The sequence below is a fragment of the Lagenorhynchus albirostris genome, chromosome 16 (genome assembly GCF_949774975.1).
Source record: "Lagenorhynchus albirostris chromosome 16, mLagAlb1.1, whole genome shotgun sequence".
NCBI lineage: Eukaryota > Metazoa > Chordata > Mammalia > Artiodactyla > Delphinidae > Lagenorhynchus > Lagenorhynchus albirostris.
In genome coordinates, this window is record NC_083110.1 from 75425438 (window position 1) to 75443554 (window position 18117).

Genomic DNA, 18117 nt, shown 5'->3' on the forward strand with positions numbered 1-18117 from the left:
AAATGCTGAGGTCGCTGGACCCCCAAAGGGTAGGAAAGTGCTGAGTTCACCGCGGGCCGGAGGTCGAGTCCTGCCTCCTGGGTCGGCGCTGCGTGGCTCTCCAGCTGAGTCGGGGCGGAGGGCCCCTGCCAAACCCCTGGGGGCGGGGAAGAGGCAGCTGCGAGCGCGGATAACCCCGAGGTGACCCGGGCGGGCCTGGACCGCCCCTTCCCCCTCCCGCGGGCCATGCGGCTGGAAGCGGGTCCCCGAGCTGCAGGGGGGAGAGGGAGGCGCGGGCTCCGATAGCCGCGGCTGTCAGTGCGCTCCGGCCGGGGGCGCCGCCGGCTCAGCGTCCCTAGCTCGCCTCCTGCGCTCGCCGGAGCGCTCCGAGTGCCTCTTTAGCAGGAGCCAATATCCTTTTGTGCTAATAGGCTTGTCCTCATTTGCTGCCTAATTGGACTATATAAAGCCAATAATAGGCGGGCTCTTATAGCCCGAAGCCAAAGCGCCAAAATCCGAGGGAAGGCGAGGAGGGGGCAGTGGCGGAGGCGGCTGCGGGACCCGGGCTCGGCTGCGCCTTCGCCTGCCTAATCCCATTTGCCATTGTACGCGCCCAATCGCCGTATACTCCCCGCATTTAACTTGGATGACATTTTGATTTCATCATTAGCATCCGGCGCCGGATTGACGCAGCCCCAAGCCGGGGACTGCTCTAGCCGCCTCCTCCCCGGGAGCTGCAGCCGCCGCCTTGCCGCCTCGCTCGCTCGGTGCCGCTACGGGGCCGCTCCCCGCCCCTCAGCACCCCTCCCCCATGCGAGCCAGCCCCGGCCGGGTCCTCACCCCGCCCTCCTGCCGTTGGATTTGCGCCCGGGGCGGCCCCCGACTTTGCGCCCCGTAGTTGAGTTCCGTTTATGGTCTGATTTCCGGCGCCCGTCTGCTCGCCCGGCCGCCTGCCTGTCCCGTTCCCTCCCTCCCGGGGACCCGGAGGAGAGGGGACAATGCCGGAGCCCGGGCCGGACGCCCCCGGCACCGCTAGCGCGCAGCCCCCGCCGCCGCCCCCGCCTCCCGCGCCCAAGGAGTCCCCATTCTCCATCAAGAACCTGCTCAACGGAGACCACCACCGGCCGCCCCCTAAGCCGCAGCCGCCCCCACGGACGCTCTTCGCTCCGGCCTCGGCCGCCGCCGCCGCCGCTGCCGCTGCGGCCAAGGGGGCCCTGGAGGGCGCCGCGGGCTTCGCGCTCTCGCAGGTGGGCGACCTGGCTTTCCCCCGCTTTGAGATCCCGGCGCAGAGGTTCGCCCTGCCCGCGCACTACCTGGAGCGCTCCCCGGCCTGGTGGTACCCCTACACCCTGACCCCCGTCGGCGGCCACCTCCCACGACCTGAAGGTACCGACCTCTCTTTGAACTTTCGTTGTCCTCCCTGCGCGCCTGTCCCAGTCCGGTCCGCGCTGCCTTCCACCGCAGCCCTGGGACCCCCGCACCCTCAAACGCGCTGTTTGGCCGGCTTCCTCCGTCCCCTGGCTTGCAACTCCTGCCCGCGCGCTCTGTTGCGCTGCTAGGGAATCCAATCCCACTTGGTGAGAAAAGAAATGGAGTTGGAGTCCGGGGCGCGGCGCTTCCCGGGAAAGTGGCCTCGGGCATGAATGGGGAGGCTTCAGGTGGCTGGGACTGGGGACCTGGCCTGGATGGAGGGAGTGAATCTCCGCGGGCCCCCGGCGAGGGAACTGAGGGAAAGAAAGGAACCGGCCGTGCTGCCCACTCCGGGTCTCCCTAGCCTCTCCTCGGGAGAAGGTTGGATGCCAGGATGTGGCACCCCTCTTCTGGCCCAGCCGGGAAGGAGGAGGCCCGCGGGAATGGTGAGGCCTCGAGGCCTGGGGCCCAGAGGCCGGCGCGGGTTGAGCCTGCCGCTCCCAGGCGCCAGGCCTCGCTGAAGGCTGTGTCCGTGTGCGTGTGTGTGCGTCCGTCTGTCTGTCTCTCTCCAGCCTCGGAGAAGGCCCTGCTACGAGACTCCTCCCCCGCCTCGGGCACCGACCGCGACTCCCCGGAGCCGCTGCTTAAAGCCGACCCGGACCACAAGGAGCTGGACTCCAAGAGCCCGGACGAGATCATTCTGGAGGAGAGCGACTCGGAGGAAGGCAAGAAGGAGGGCGAGGCGGCGCCGGGCGCGGCCGGGGCGAGCGTGGGAGCGGCGGCGGCGACGCCGGGCGCCGAGGACTGGAAGAAGGGCGCGGAGAGCCCGGAGAAGAAGCCCGCGTGCCGCAAGAAGAAGACGCGCACGGTCTTCTCGCGCAGCCAGGTCTTCCAGCTCGAGTCCACCTTCGACATGAAGCGCTACCTGAGCAGCTCGGAGCGCGCCGGCCTGGCCGCGTCGCTGCACCTCACCGAGACGCAGGTCAAGATCTGGTTCCAGAACCGCCGCAACAAGTGGAAGCGGCAGCTGGCAGCCGAGCTGGAGGCGGCCAACCTGAGCCACGCCGCGGCGCAGCGCATCGTACGGGTGCCCATCCTCTATCACGAGAACTCGGCGGCCGAGGGCGCGGCGGCCGCGGCCGCGGGGGCCCCGGTGCCAGTCAGCCAGCCGCTGCTCACCTTCCCGCACCCCGTGTATTACTCTCACCCGGTGGTCTCGTCCGTGCCGCTGCTCCGGCCCGTCTGAGGCCCGAGAGGGGAGGAGGAGGGAGCACCCGGCCCCCTTCCCAGACCCCAGAGGAGACTGGGCCGGGCCGAGGGCGCAGAGACGTCCAGCGGCCTTCGGGAACCGGGGCTTCGGCGCGCGGCTCCGGCCTCCCCTCCCCCAATCGGTAGCGTTTTTGTAAGTATTTGCAATGCATTTTCGTGCAATTCACCCCTAATGGATTTGAGGCGCTTCCCCTCTTACTTTTGGTTTTGGTTTATATTAAGAGAAAGCAGGGGGCTTCCCTGGTGGCGCAGTGGTTGAGAGTCCGCCTGCCGATGCAGGGGACACGGGTTCGTGCCCCGGACTGGGAAGATCCCACATGCCGCGGAGCGGCTGGGCCCGTGAGCCATGGCCGCTGAGCCTGCGCATCCGGAGCCTGTGCTCCGCAATGGGAGAGGCCACAACAGCGAGAGGCCCGCGTGCCACAAAAAAATTAATTAATTAATTAATTAAATAAAGTAATTTAAAAAAAAAAAAGAGAAAGCAGGAAAAAGACAAAATTTCCAGGTCAAATATTTCGGCTGAAAAAGCTTTTGCAAAATGTGCCGCCCTCCCCAACCCCCGCCCCCAGTTTGCCTTGCGCGGTGGCTTTTTGGGTTTTATTTTTATGGAAGGAAAGTAAGCGCAAATCCTGAACCCCTCTAATTGATTCATTTTCTATAGAACTATTTTCAGAAGTCGAGAGAGAGAGAGAGAGAGAGAGAGAGAGAGAGAGAGAGAGAGAGGGAGAGAGGGAGAAATTCACGTTGTAGTACTTTTATTTCTGAATTTCTGGGTGTGGTTCTTCCTCTCCACTCCCAATCAGATATTCCCCAGTTTTCAGAACCTGAGCAGCCTCTCATAAGAACCCCGACTCAGGCCACTTTTCTCTCCCCGGCAGAGGTCTGTCGCAATTGACCTCTTCATCTGTCCTTTTTGGGACCGATGAATTCTCTAATTAAGTGTTTAAAGGGAAAAGACGAGGCAGCCCCAAATCAGACTTCTGATTATTGAAACAACTCCACATCTGGCCTGGTGCGGACGGTCTTATTTATTAGCAGCCTATATTTGGGGAATTTCATTTGTTGGTAAATTATTATTAATGTTACCTTTATTACTTTGTTCCCTATTTTGAGAGAATATTTCAATATTAAAAAAACCTTATCTTTTATCCTCTCCACCTACCGTTTTGTTCTGCAGTAACTGTTGTACTTTTGACCTGTGCAATATTGAACAAAATTTCCTGAGAGCCTGCTTCTTCCTCCACGGAGAGAAGCAGACGTCTTCAATGCATAATTCCGGTCATTCGTTTATGAGGAAGAAATTAAGAAGGGGAAAGGGGGGAAGGAAGGAAACAAGGATAGGTAGCAATGCTCAAAGGAGTAAGATAGGCATACCGGAGCGCTTTAAGTGAAGGACAATCAATTTAGGAGAATTTTAACTTATTTGATAAATGTACAGATTTCTTGTAAAGTTCACCCTCAACTCCTCAGGGCTCCTTGCTCTGCCACCCAATCTGTTTTCTTTCTGTCGGCTACACCTGTTGTTCTGCGATAGTTTGTCCCTCCCACCCATCTCCCTCACCTCTGCCCGGATTCAGTCGCTTTTTAAGAAAAAGAGGGAAAAAAATCACAAAATATTGTTACACTTAATGTTGTCGTGAAATGGAATTAATTAAAAAGAAAAGAAAAGCGAGGCATTTCCTGTTGCCAGAGTGTGTAACTTTGGACGATTTTCCCCAGAGCAGGTATCTGCGAACTCTCTTGTGCCTCGCTCTCTGACTGCCTCTGCAATGGCCGAGTCCGACCTGGACGCACATCCCTATAATCCAGGAGGCGGCGGAGACAGAGGCGGCTTTGTTCGCGACCAGATCCGCTCTCTCCGTACCGTACGCCTCTTGAAACGCCCTGTGAGCAAGGGAAGAATGCGGGGCGGAACGGGTGAGGACCCGGGCTTATCTAGTTCGCGGAATTGAGCGCAGCGACAGCCGCAAGCTCAGAGACCGCTGGTATTTCCGATCGCAGGGCAGCAGCCTCGCATTCCGTTCCCAGACCGCGGGGTCCTTTGGGAGCCGCGAGCTTTTGGGCAGAACATCCCTGAGCACTCACTGGGCCGGAGCGGGGTCGGCTCCGGCTGCCTCCAGGGTCGGGGGAGGGAAGAAGGGAGTGAACTTGGAGTTTAGCTGCGGCCCGAGGCAGATCGCGATGTCCAGCTGGGAGAGGCCAGGCTGCGAGCGGGCGACCCCAGGGAGGCCAACCAGGCCTAGGGACGGCGGCTCCCAGCTCCGGGACAGGGAGGCCTCCGCAAGCCTGGAGCAACTGTGGCTCCCGGGGCGGCTAGGGTGTGGGCGCGGTCATGGTGAGTCCAGTGCCGGGGAGCAGAGACCACCTGACTGCGGCGGCGACAACCGAGAGGACTTTGCCTCCTCCCGGGCAGATCCTTTTCTGTGCACCGCGCCCAAAGGCTCACAGGCGCAGGGTTTCTCTGGGCCCTGTACCCCGATCCCGGCAGCCGCCGGGAAGTGCAGCGCTAGCGGTTCCCAAGCTCCTGCCGGGCGCCCGGCCTCCACGCACCGGGTGGGCGGCCTGCCGAGCGCGGCGCTCCCGGAGCTGCTCGAGAGCGCGGGCCCGGAGGGCGGAAGCAGGTGCTTGGGCGCCCCTTGCCAACGCGGCGCGACTGCCTGCCCTAGGGCTTGGGGTCTGCACGCCCAGCTCCTGTCAGGGCGCGTTTGAAGCTGGGGAGCCGAGAAAGGGGAGACGGTGAAGATCCCTGTGAGCACACCGCGGGCGCGTCCGCTGGGGAGCGCCTGCACGCGCTCTCATTCCCTCTCCCAGAGCTTTACAGTTGCAGTTGCTCAAACCCAATCCACACGATTGATTCTTCTGTGGCTGAAACGTCAAGTATCGTTTCCTATGGATGGGAAACTGCCTCCGAATAAACTGGCATGTGTAGTTATGGCAAAATTTAGCCTGGACCTCAGTGAAGATGGATCTCCCTTTATTTTCCTCTGGTTTGGGATAAAAACGAGGGCATGTGTCACAAATGAAAAATAAACAGAAATTCGGGGTCCAAATATGTCGTTCCTTGTGTTACCTGCAAACACAGTGATGCCTTTTACTGTCGGCAATACTAACTGCGGGACAGGCCAATAACAGCTCATTAAAAATAATGTTGCAATAGCAAACACGTTCCTAGATTTTACAGCCAGAACACGATGCTATCAAGCGCTAAGAAAATACTCCTTTATTTGTGTTTGGATTCTAGAAAATGGTTCTTGACTGACCTGGTCTTTACAAAGTCGAGAAATAACTGGTTCTCCACACGCACAGTTTGTTCTTTGTCCTGCTCCTGCAGCCTCCCTTTCCCTCCCTTTGAGGACCCCGTTGCCCTAGGCCGGTGAGTCCCTCCCAGGAGCCAAGGTGAAGCCCTGGGGGAGGAATGTGGCTCGGCCGTCGCCTGGGACTGGCAGTGATATGAACCTAGAAGCCTGCCCAGGCAGGAAACATCTGCTTTGCTCCCGTCGGCTGGGGGTCGTGGTATTTCTCACAATGCAAGAGACAGGGAGCACGGAAGCTGCTCCCCGAGCGCGAAGCATCCTAGGCTCTACCGCAAGCTTTCGTGTTGGGAGAGGCCAAGACAGCACTTTGATGGAACCGTCGCATCTCGAGAGCTAGCCCGGGGCCGTCTTCCCCCACACAGAGTGCTTCTCTAGGCGACGCCTCTGCAAGGATTGCCAGGAACTGCTGGAACTGCTCAGCAGAAGGGGCTCTGTGGCGGAGTGAGCGTACCTCCACTCAACTCCTCCAAGAAATCCCTAGGACACTGAGCCAACATCCCCGATTTCATCCTTTTATCTTCCCCTCCCTTCAGATTGTGGAACCCAGCCTTCTCTCCTATCCTAACTTCAGATCCTTCCCTATTGGCACCCCCAATTAGTCAAGCCAGTGCAATGGCTTAATCGGCTTCCTGGCTTAATCCTCTCTGCATTATCCAGACATGCATGCAGACAACGTACAGGATACACTCACCCTCAAGGGTGACACGAAACACTCACTGTCCCCCCCCACTTCTGTTAGACCTCCTAACAGACACCACATCCAGGGGCTCCCAGGGCCCAACCTGTATATGTGTTTAGCATCACATATACATTGTGATCACATAGCATCACAACAGCACAGGCACAGTCAGGCACACTTTGTTCTGGGTGACCCTGGGCAGCTGGTTTTCTCTGATGGCCCCAGGCTAAGGCAAGCTGGGAAGAACCTTGTAGAAAGGATTGGGCAGGGAGCGAGGTGGTGCTCCTACTTCTGGGGCGTGAAGCTGGAAATCCTCTGGGCAGAGATGCCTCATGTTCCCTCGTCACAAGCCACCTGGGACAAACTATGGGAGCCGCCATCATCCCACTTCAGACCCCCCATATGCCTATGGGCCGGGGCCTCACTCGGAGCCGGGGTCCTCACGGTGCTGGGCTTTGCGGCTCTGAGTGCCCGGGAGCGTCTCCGGGCCCTGGGAGACCAGAGAGCCAGCTCTCGCTCGAGCTGTTTCTGTTGGCAACACAGATGTATTTCTTTTATTTGGTAGTAAATAGAGCGGGTGTGTGTACATCAAACAAGAGCAAGACAGATATAAACGGCCCCACCCCCGCCACTGGGCCTTCATTCTGAGCCAGGACGTCCCCTGGCACGCCAGAGCCCCAGAGTGCGCGCTGCAGGGTGGGGCGGGGAGAAGGAGGGGGAGGTACGAAGGTCGGTGGGGTTCGCTTTCTCGTCTGCAAGAGCACGCTGGGTCAGCCGCAGCCCGGGCGATGGGAGCTGGGGTCAGAGCAGTGGGGGCCTAGAGGGCTGCACAGCCTTCCGACCTTCGGGAGCTTTGGCGAGAGCTGGCGTCGTAGGGCTGCCTGGGCCCGGGCCAAGCATTCCAGCTTCTACTCCTCTGCGCGCGCGGGGCACCTGGACTTCCCTGGAAAGGCCCTGCGGGGACCGGAGACGTTGCTGAGCACCGCCCTGCCCGCCTCCAAGGCTCCATTTTGCCCCACCCCTCGCGCTTGTCCACGCCCCGAGTCCTGTGACCCATCCAGGAGGCTTCTTCCCCTCAGCGATCCAAACTTAGAATGCAAAGCGGCTAGGAAAAGACCACTCTACTGGGTCACCGCGACGGGGTCAGGGTGCAAAAACCATGAGCCCCATAGAAATACCCACTTGGGGTCCAGAGCACAGCCGGGGAAGCCCCTGGGACGTCGCCCGCCCAGGCACTTACACCGGGCCAGGCAGAGGCACTCCTCCGCCCCTCCTCGCGGCTTGCCGCCCACTCTCTGCCCATCCCCTCCCGCCCAGCCTGCAGGCAGTCTCTGCCTTGTGGGTGCGAGCGATCCGCGCGTCTGGGCGTACGCGAATCGCGGTGTGCACGCCTTTGTGTGCACGTGCGCCCGTCTGGGTGTGCAGGGCGAATGTTTACCCTTTGACCTCACAAATAGTCGGGGAGGGGTGCTGTGGGTGGTTGGCGGAAGGGAGAAAAGGGCTGTAAAGATAAGTGGGCCTGCTATACTTTGGAGCCCTGCCTAGTGACTCGGACCCGGATCTTGAGTTGAGATTTCGGACGCGCCTGTTCCCGAGCTTGCTTCTCCTGCGGAAGTACCCTGGAGGCTTATCGGGTGGGGAGCCACAGCTTCTGGGGAATCCGATCTCAGACAGCATCGCAGCTGGGGTCCAGTTATCCGCCAGGGCTTTCCCCCCACCATTCTGCCTCCAGAATCCCATAGCACTTCAACCGTGTGTCCGGGCAATTCCCGAGACAAGAGACAAGAGATCGCTGGAAGCAGCGTGCATCCTCGGACAGTTCCCAGGAGATGAGCCCTTGTACTCGCCCAGGTCCCTTCTTGGCTGCTGCTCCAGCCGATGCGTCTTCGCGGCGAAACTGGCCCAAATCTCTGTCGCCCGGGTTCCAAAAGGATCCCTTCTGGTTGCAGTGGACGGAGAGGAAAAAGAGTTGGGGGAGAGGTGTAGCGCGAGCGAGCGAGAGCACGCCGACAGAGAGTTGCGCCCATCATTTAGTCAGGAGCGGCGAGGTGGAGTCACCTGGTGTGCCTCACCGGAGCGCTAAAGTCTTAAAGAAATAGAAAGAATCCCCTTCTCTCGTGAGCTCCTTCGCCGCCCTCGCCCCCCTTGGTGATGGAGTGCACGCATCAGATTTTCATCAAAGTTCTATTAAGTGAAACATAGGTTGCAGGGCACCCTTTGATTGAAACAGTTTAAATTTTAATTGTGTTTTTAATTTGACATATAGTTGCAGAAAGGAATGACACTGCGTCGCCAAGGGGCGGTCGATTTTCTTAATTTCTCCCAGAGGAATTGATGAGTCTATCAGGCCACTAGATTGGAAACCCATTAAAGCTCTCTGGTTAGGCTGTTAATTGGAACTTGATGGATGTGGGGAGGGGGGTGTTGGGACTCGGCTATGCTGATCCAATCTTCACGACTTTCTGTTTTCCAATAAATTACACAATTCATTTTCCAGCCGCAGATTACATAAATTGTACACCTCTGGGGCTCTCTTTTTCAAATAGGGAGCCCTTTTCCCCAAAAGCCTATTGCGAGATGTCATTTGCACCAAAGAACGAACAGCAGAGGCCCTTGAATGAAAATCGAAACATAATCAACGTTTATACTTAGAAAATTTATTGAGATCATTTTCTCTGGTATTTCCTTATTTTAAAGTTTGGACGCGCCATATATCATAATCCACTCGCGTAAAGGGGGGGTCAGCCTGTGTTTAATATTTATCGAAGCTTGATTCCAAGATCAAACTTGTTTATGACTTCATCTGTCATTTCGGAGGGAGCCTTCTTCTACTATTACCCGGCTCAGCCAGCCTATTTCCCAACTGCCGCAGAGAAGAGAGGATCAATTTTTATTACGCTCCTCGGCAAGTTTGCTCTGGGCCGCTTTAATATCGAGCAGTGGCATAATCTCGGGACCTAAACTTTAAGCGTCTTTTCAGTCTCGGAAAGTTTACCATTCCTTGGAACCCGTTTATGCCTAATTCCTAGGAAGGGTGGGGGGCATCCCAAAGATGATGAGGGGCCTTCCTCCTGGGTAGGGGCTGTTGATCTGACTGGAGTAGGGCGGGGCGCAGCTATCCGGAGGCTTGGAGGGTGGGGTGGGAGGTGAGACTGAGTTGAAGAATTGCCACACTTGAGGGCAGAGAGATGGGGTGTCTGTGGGTGGTGGTTCCTGAAGCTTAAGGTTCCTGGGAGTGCGTTTGGCAGCTGCGTTGAGCCCAGGAGAGGGCGTGTGGGCCTCTGCACTCGCCGTGAAGTCTTAGGGACCCCCCCTCCAAATGCCCTGAAGGGACGGCGGGAAGATCGTGTCTTGGCTCTCTGGCCCCTGCCCTGGGACTGCTGTCTGCCCGAGGTGGGGGAGATCCTGCAGGTGCCCAGTTGAAGAGACTGGAGGAGAGGAGAGTCTGCCTGGTCTCCGCCACAGCCTCCCTGCCTCCGTCCTGCGCCAGCAGCACCACTTCCCCGGCTCAGTTTAGAGTGTGTCAGTGTGAGGCACACACTAGTCGGAGCTCAGTGAACGTTTGCTGACTGTGTGTGACTGTGAAAGTGTTTATGCAAGCGCGTGCGTGAGGCTTCAGGCGTTCGCATCTAAAGGTGCACAGGGTGCCGGGGTGGAGGAGGCCGCACAGGTCAGCTCCCCAGTCCCTCGCCGTTCCCGGGTCTGGGAGCTGCTTCTCCGAGGCCCATCCCGGAGGCCCAGCTGCTGCCTCACTTGGTCACTGCTCTGGCTGAGGCCAACCCTGTGGGCCCTTGACTCAACCCAAACATGTGCCCCGCGGTCCCGAGATGGCGGGGGTCCTCACAGTCTACCCCGCAGCCACTCCCAAGCTCAAGGCCAGTGCACGCCCCGCCCCTCGCCCCTTCCAAAGAGTCCTGTATTGGCAGTGGAACAGCCTCGGGCTTCAATCTTACTTACTCTGCTTGGGCTTTTTTTTTTTTTTTTTTTTCCCTGAGCCTCAGTTCCTCCACCTGTACATTGGGGGGGGGGCGGTACAGATCTGCACCACAGGTTTGCTGTGAGGATTAAAGTGAAGAATGTTAGGATGCTCTCAGAATATTCCAGGTTGCCGGCACCAAGTATTTGCTAGCTTAGAAGGGTTCAATCAATGCCCTCCCCTTACCCCAAATCCTCTTTCGTCCCCAGTGGAGGGCAGGCTCAGCTCGTCCGGTCCGCCAATTTCCCGCCGGGTGGCTTCAGCGCGGGCCGGGAGACAGCTCCCACTCAGGGTCCTTGCGGGAGGCGGAGAGGTCGCAGGCGGGTGAGAGTCGGGTGTTTGTTTTCAGGATGCTCCCTTCTACCCCCCAACCGTGCGGGAGCGCGCGGGACGGGCTGTGACGTGGCCCGGGAGCCTGCGCCGCGGCCCCGCAGAGGGGGACGCACAAATTGTATTTCAGCACCGGGTCCTTCCGGGTTAATGAGCTGACACCATGATTAAAGCTGACCATTTGTAATGTGTCTCGACCCCGCCGCCGAGCCCTGAAGAGGTTAATGCGGTGACGGAGGCCGGCACCTGCCCCTCGCGGGCCTCCCGGGCCGTGGCGCACAGCCTCTGCCCCCCCCGCCCCGCCCCCTTGCCTGCCTCTGCCCGGGTTGCGCCGCCGACTCCTAATCAATTAGCCCATTAACGAGCCCTTGGAGGAGTTAAGTAGGGAGAGGTTCTGCCACGGGTAAGGCTGCAGTCGGTAACTCACCGCGGCTAATGATATAAGCGCTTTGCTCAATAACCCGGGCGCGGCGCGGGCGAGGAGGGAACTGCACCGTCATGATGCAGAGTCTGGACATTTGTAGGGACTGATTCCAGAGTCTCCTCTCACCCTTGGCTGCATTTGGGGGGCACCCTAGGGTCAGGGCTCCCGGGATCATTTGGTCGAGCGGTCTCGAGGCCTCAGACCCAGGGGGTGGGGTTGCCTGAACGCCCTGGAGCCTTGCTTCCACCTTCGGTTCTTCGACGCTTGTGTAGACAGCTGTGCCCCCGAAACATTTTGCCTGCGCCGGACTGGTTCCACATCCAGTACCAGCTGATCTGGGAATTAAAAGAACAAGAATCAGGGCTTTGAGGGGGCCGTGAGGATGAGGTAGGGAAATATGATTAATTGAGCGCCCACCGCAAGCTGTGCTCAGAGTTACGCACTTTGACCTCATACAGCTTCTGCGAGGTAATCGTTGCTTCTCCCCCCAATTTTAGGAATGAGGAAACCGAGGCTCAGAAAGTTTAAGTATCCTGTCCAAGGTCACCTAGCCATTTGAATACACTTTGTCTAATTCTAAAACCATGTCGCTATCCTCACCTCCTTCTTTCCTTTCCTGGAGCAAAGCGCTTCTCTTTTTGCAGCAATTCCCTCACCTCCAATATTTGCCTAAAAGTGAGAGTCACTTATGGAAGAGGAGGCCGAGCTTTGGGCTGTTTACAAAGGTTTACAGAGGACCTACAATGAGTTCCTAGTGATTCTAGGCTTTCCAGTGCTTTTTCATTCCTACCTAAAGCCATCCTCGAAACAGGTGAAGGGGAGATATTAATGAGAAGTTCATATCACCTAGGAGGGCAGTGAGGCTCTGACTGGGATTTCACTTGTCCAAGTTCACGCAGCATGGAAATGAGGGTGCTGGGACTTGAACCCGAATCTCTTGAAACAAGATCTAGGGCTTCCCTCCCGCACCCCCAACGATCTTGCAGCCCCGTTGGGCCTGTGACAGGGGTGGGGTCTGTAGGCGGGGAAGGGCCCAAGTTGTCTGTTCCCAGGCCTCCCCGGTAAGCTCCCGGAAAGAGCATCAGTTCCTATGCGCACGCTCCTAAATCCCCCGCCCCCCGGCCTCCTGCGCCGGGCGCAGCGGTCTGCGGGGTGCCAGCCCTGCTGGCCTGCCCAGGCGAGAAGGAGTGAGTTTGGGGAGGGTCGTGGAACAGCCTGTGAGTCCCTCTGAGGGTTCGAGGACCCGTCGCCTATGGGAGGCGTCGGGTCACTCCAGCTGAGCCCCGAACTGCCCCTACCTCTCGAGAGGGCAGGGGTCCGAGCGATCAGTGTCGCCACACAGGGTAGGAACTTGGGCTGGAATCTATGTTGCTTTCGGTCCAGGCTGGCTCTTTGCACGCTCCTGGGAGCACAGGCGCTGCATGCGGGGCCTGGGCTTTTTTGAAATTTTCCGGGCCGCTCGGCGGCGCTGCGATTGGCCGCGTCTGAGTAACCTCTATGCAAATGAGGCCGCGCCACCTCTGCGCCGCCGGGGACTCGGCGAGCTGGCGGGCAAGGAAGGGGCATTCGCGCCGGGGCTGGGCGGCCGCACCTAAAGCCGGGCGGGCACGGACCCCAGCGCAGCCGTCCGGTGCCCGCGTGTCCCCCGCGCGTAGGGGACGCCTCGCCAGCTTCGCCGCCCCCTCCCCCTGGCTCCCCTCCCCCCTCCCCCTGGCTCCCCTCCCCCCTCCCCCCACCCCCTCCGCCTGCCTGCCTGCCTGCCTGCACCACCTTCCACCCAGATCATCTCTAAAGGGAGTTCTTGGTTTCCTCCGATTTCTTATGAACCCAGGATGGGAAGCAAGGAAGATGCGGGCAAGGGGTGTCCGGCGGCCGGCGGCGTCTCCAGCTTCACCATTCAGTCCATCTTGGGCGGGGGCCCCTCGGAGGCGCCACGGGAGCCCGCCGGCTGGCCGGCCAGGAAGCGCAGCCTGTCTGTGTCCTCGGAGGAGGAGGAGCCGGACGAAGGCTGGAAGGCACCCGCCTGCTTCTGCCCAGACCCGCACGGTCCCAAGGAGCCCGGCCCCAAGCACCACCCCCCCATCCCCTTTCCTTGCCTGGGTAAGGATCGCACGCCCCCGGGTCAGCAGCGAGCAAGCTCTAGGGGAGGGAAGCTGTGCGGGGGCTCTCGCGTCGCCCCCCCTCGCCTGGCCAGAGCCGCGGCCGCGCGGGGTGCAGTGCCGAGGGGAGGAGACGCGCGCTCTGTGCTGACTCCTCCGCCCGGCGGGCGCTCGGGAAGAAACCGCGAGCACAGGTGTGGCGCGGCGCGGTTTTGGGGAAGGTTGGGTTGGGGGGAGAGTGTACCATAGTGGGTTGGGCACAGGGCCTGCCGCACGCGTGGCTGTGCCCTCAATATCCCCTTTGCACATCGTATACTTTCTGCACATGAGGTCTGGAAGTCGGATCTGAGCGGTCGGTCCTTCTCTACCGCAATCTCTTTCAGCGTCTTTTTCTTCTCTCTCTCTTCCGCTCTCTCGACCTCTGCCTCTCTCTCTCTCTCTCTCTCTCTCTCTCTCTCTCTCTCTCTCTCTCTCTCTCTCCCTCCTCCTCCTCGGAATGATTAGCACTCCAAGATGATTGACAATGGTGCCTTTCGTAGATGGTTCCTCTTTACAACATCTGACCAAGGGGAGCCCCGCGTTAGTCCTTAGCGTGATTTCAGAACAAACGGCCTGTGAAATGATGCCACACTATAAAGCTCAGGGAACTCTTCCAGTTCAGTTACAAGGCAAAATCATCTTTTAAAATGATGCTAATGTCCCCCCCTCCAGATCTCCTCCCCCTGTTGCCACACGTCCTTTCACGAAGCTGGGAGCACAAGAGACCCCAGACTCGAAGTAGCTGGATCCCTGTCCTGTTGCTTTTCAAAAGGCGGGTGCCGGGCTTTGGGTTTCAGCGAGAGGGAGAGAAGAGGATGGGGGTGGGGACCAAGGAAGATGAGACCAAGGCTGCAGGCGCCTGCCAACTCCCTGGTTCCGGCGAGAGCTGGGGGTCTTTGAGGCTTCCCAACTCCATGGCCTTCCTCTTTGTTCTCACTCCCCAGGTACCCCCAAGGGCAGCGGAGGCGCGGGGCCGGCGAGCTCGGAGCGCACGCCTTTCCTTTCTTCTTCGCACCCAGACTTTAAGGAAGAGAAAGAGAGGCTCTTGCCCGCGGGCTCGCCGTCGCCGGGGCCCGAGCGGCCGCTGGACGGCGGCGGCGCCGAGAGGCAGGCGGGCGCGGCCAAGAAGAAGACGCGCACGGTCTTCTCGCGCAGCCAGGTGTACCAGCTCGAGTCCACCTTCGACATGAAGCGCTACCTGAGCAGCTCGGAGCGCGCCTGCCTTGCCTCCAGCCTGCAGCTCACCGAGACCCAGGTCAAGACTTGGTTCCAGAACCGCCGCAACAAGTGGAAGCGGCAGCTCTCCGCGGAGCTGGAGGCGGCCAACATGGCGCACGCGTCGGCGCAGACTCTGGTGGGAATGCCGCTGGTGTTCCGGGACAGCTCGCTGCTGCGCGTGCCGGTGCCACGCTCGCTCGCCTTCCCCGCGCCGCTCTACTACCCGGGCAGCAACCTCTCGGCCTTACCTCTCTACAACCTCTACAGCAAGCTCGACTACTGAGCGGCCCGCCGGCCCCGCGCCGCCCGCCCGCTCCCCGCCAGCCTGGCGCGGGCTGCCCCCACTCCGGAGCCAGGGCTGCGCGTTTCCAGAAATATTACGAGATACACCATGTGTATTCGTTACCTCTTATTTATGGTCTCTGCCCTACTTTTTGTTTTGATTGTTTCTCGTATTTATCGGCATTCCTCCAGCCAGATCATCTGCTTTCTACCCCAAACAAACCAATACGTTTTGAAAACCATGTTCTAGGGGATGTTCTACGGTGGTGGTGGGAAAGGGAGTTTCGGCCAGATCGACACTGATCGGTGGGAAAAAAAAAGCAGTAAAACACCAGACCAGGTACATTCTTCTCCCCCATATATACACCTGTATATATGTACACGCACACACGGCTGGCCAAGCCAGCCCTTGGGGGCTTCGAACAATGATCTCGACTCCTCTTTTCGTTTCCCTTGTCCCGAGGATGGGTAGGGGAGAAAGGGGGGGGGAGATTTCAGATCTGTAAATATTTTTAAAAAGAAAAAAATAAAACATTTTAAGCATCGTTGCTAACTTTGGTGGAATTGATTGTCCGGCGTACTAACGCGCAGGTGTTCTCGCTTTTCCATGGAAGAGCTTGCAGGCGGGCGTCAGAAGAGGTCTGGCTCGAGCCCCGTGGAAGGTGGGGCGGGGGTCAGAGGTTAAAGGTTGGGACCTTGGCCCCGCCGAGGCGGCACGTGGGCTGGAGGCGCACCCCTTTCCACTAGCTGGTGCCCGTAGTCTCCGCGCGGCGGAGGCTCACCTCGGCGGGAACCCAACTCTGGAGCCCGCGCGGAGAGGTACAGACGGGGGGGCGGCAGGCTTCACTGCCGAAGCAGTTGCCTCCCGGAACGAGCTTCTTTCCAGCCCTGGGAGCGCCTCGGGGTTGACGGCAGCAGGGCGTCGTGCGTCGTGGTCCAACCTGTGACAGGAGCCTCCTCTCCGAGGGCACAGGGCAGGTGGGGCGGCGCTGCCTGGATCAGGTATAGAGCCCGGTTTGCTCGTCCCCCAGACTGGCGCGCTCACAGTTTCCGAGCCGCGCGGTGCGGGAACAGGTCGCGGAAAGGCAGCACTTCGGCTGAAGAGGGATGAGGCGCGAGACTAGGCAAAGAAAGCGCGGGAGGCAAAGGCTCCTCCCCACACTGTTTTGTTGTTGTTTATAGTTTGCCTTGTGCGTGGCTAAGGGGCCGGGTCGCGGGCGAGTACGTGGCAGCGGGCACTGAATGGAACCTTGGTGCGCGGTTTGCGCGCCCACGGACCTCGGCGCCCCAGCACCTGCTGCCTCACCCTGGCTGGGCGGGCGCGGCACCGAGAGGACAGACGCGTGCCGAGTGTCATGCAAATCGCAGTCTCGCAGTGTTAGATCGCAGCCACCTGTTCCTTGTAAAACGTCAGAAAAAAAAATTGCCTGAGCTTTGAGGATGCTGATGGTTCGGTGTCACGTGGGGCGAGCTCCCGGGTCCTCCTGCCTCCAGCCCCGGGCTACTCCTTAGCCGCTGCAAAGGTGTCGGGAGTCGGCAGCGCGGAGCCCGGATCCCATCCTCTAGAGGGGGAATATTTGCGTGATAGACCTGTCTGTTTGAGCCGAGAGGCATCGAAATTATCTGCATTTTATGAAAGTATGCAGGATATCTGTTACCCGACTATGTGACCCGCAGTGTCATGTCTTAAATGCCTGGTGTCTTGTCCATTTGTGAGGTCATATTTTTTTTATGTTAGATTTCATAAAATTCAAGAACACATGTGCCAGTGCTGTGAGGTCAATTGCATTTATTTCATTTCAACTGAGTTCAATTCAATAAATATTTACTGAGCCCTAGTACTTGCTGAAAACTATGCTAGATATTGGCTAGTCAGAGAGAGAAAACAGAACTGACACTGGATCTGTTTTTTTCTGATTTATTTGGTACGCATATTTCAATGAAGTTTTCTCTTTCCAGAAACCTGCTTTAAATTTTTCTTTCCTCTCAAGCTGCTATTTGAATATTCCATGCAGAAGTAACGGAACTGCCTTCAAGGAACTACTTGAATAGGAATATTTCACCCATATCATTTTTGTCTGCACTTCAATAGATTACATTACAGTATTGGGTCACTATATACTTCTTGGGCTTACTTCCTTCATAGGAAGTTGTTTCCTGTAGGCAGTTAATGGCGGAGTGGTTTTTGCCCTTAAGATTTTAGGGATGATCATTTTCCAGTTTGTCATATAGCGGGTACTTCACTTTTTTTACTAATCCAGAAATTAGTAGTCAAAGGTGATCCAACAGTGTGATTAGTTTCTAGGAATTCCTCTTTCTTATAGGTAACTAAGTACACACACACACACACACACACACACACACACACACACACACACACGGCTTTGCATGTGGATTTGAAATGTTCAAGACTCCATTGTGGCCAGGTTTCCTATCTCAAGACTATCAATTCATTTGAATAAGCAGCAAAATCATCAGCCTCCTTTCAGGCTCTAAACTGGATTTAAAAGATTGACGTTTCTTAAAACTCAAATCGAGTCCGGCTGCAACTGCCTGCCCAGAGGGACCTGAATCATACACACACTGGTTAATGAAATACGCTTAGATTTTATTAGTGGGTAATTCATGCTCAGAATCTCGAAACACTAGTAGAATTAAATAAACAACTGGGAGAGGGAACCAAATAAAATTATTTGGAGATAAAATTATTTAGCCAAAATTAGAATGGAGGCAAGGCACTGCACTTTAAAATTCTTAACCTAGCCATTAAGTTGTTGAAAGAGGAGAGAGAACCAAGTATGAGGACTGGTGAGGAGACAGGGCAAGAATCTGTCTTTTTGACAGGAATATCATCAATACACCGGGCAGAAGGGTGGTTGTTGTGTGTTTACTGCGTCACCATTCATAAAAAAGTGCACCTGAGTCAGCATATATGAATGCATAAGGACCAACAACACTTTTTCTCTATCAAGGTAGAAATTAAACACTTTAACCTCAGCAGTTTCCTCCCACTTCATACAAGATCATTTAATAATAAGATTTTTTTTTTACAAAAGCCTGTGAAAAAGAGGTTATAGCATGGATTAAATTGAAAATTT

The 18117-nt window shown here is 57.6% G+C and overlaps 2 protein-coding genes across 2 annotated transcripts; both read left to right on the top strand.

Moving 5' to 3' along the window:
* Window positions 1-977: 977 nt before the first annotated feature.
* On the top strand, window positions 978-2635 carry HMX3 (H6 family homeobox 3). The gene is made up of 2 exons (XM_060126678.1): window positions 978-1365; window positions 1962-2635. Exons 1-2 carry the CDS (start codon window positions 978-980, stop codon window positions 2633-2635), a joined length of 1062 nt encoding a protein of 353 aa, XP_059982661.1.
* A 10578-nt stretch (window positions 2636-13213) lies between these two features.
* Window positions 13214-15020, top strand: HMX2 (H6 family homeobox 2). Its single transcript, XM_060126720.1, has 2 exons — window positions 13214-13481; window positions 14464-15020. Exons 1-2 carry the CDS (start codon window positions 13214-13216, stop codon window positions 15018-15020), a joined length of 825 nt encoding a protein of 274 aa, XP_059982703.1.
* The last annotated feature ends 3097 nt before the right edge of the window (window positions 15021-18117 follow it).

What these genes read in the sequence shown, in the direction of transcription:
- HMX3 (XM_060126678.1), top strand. Translation starts at nt 978, where the DNA reads ATGCCGGAGCCCGGGCCGGACGCCCCCGGCACCGCTAGCGCGCAGCCC. An exon ending in CCACCTCCCACGACCTGAAG is followed by an intron (nt 1,366 to 1,961) that starts GTACCGACCTCT and finishes GTCTCTCTCCAG; the next exon opens with CCTCGGAGAAGGCCCTGCTA.
- HMX2 (XM_060126720.1), top strand. Translation starts at nt 13,214, where the DNA reads ATGGGAAGCAAGGAAGATGCGGGCAAGGGGTGTCCGGCGGCCGGCGGC. An exon ending in CATCCCCTTTCCTTGCCTGG is followed by an intron (nt 13,482 to 14,463) that starts GTAAGGATCGCA and finishes CTCACTCCCCAG; the next exon opens with GTACCCCCAAGGGCAGCGGA.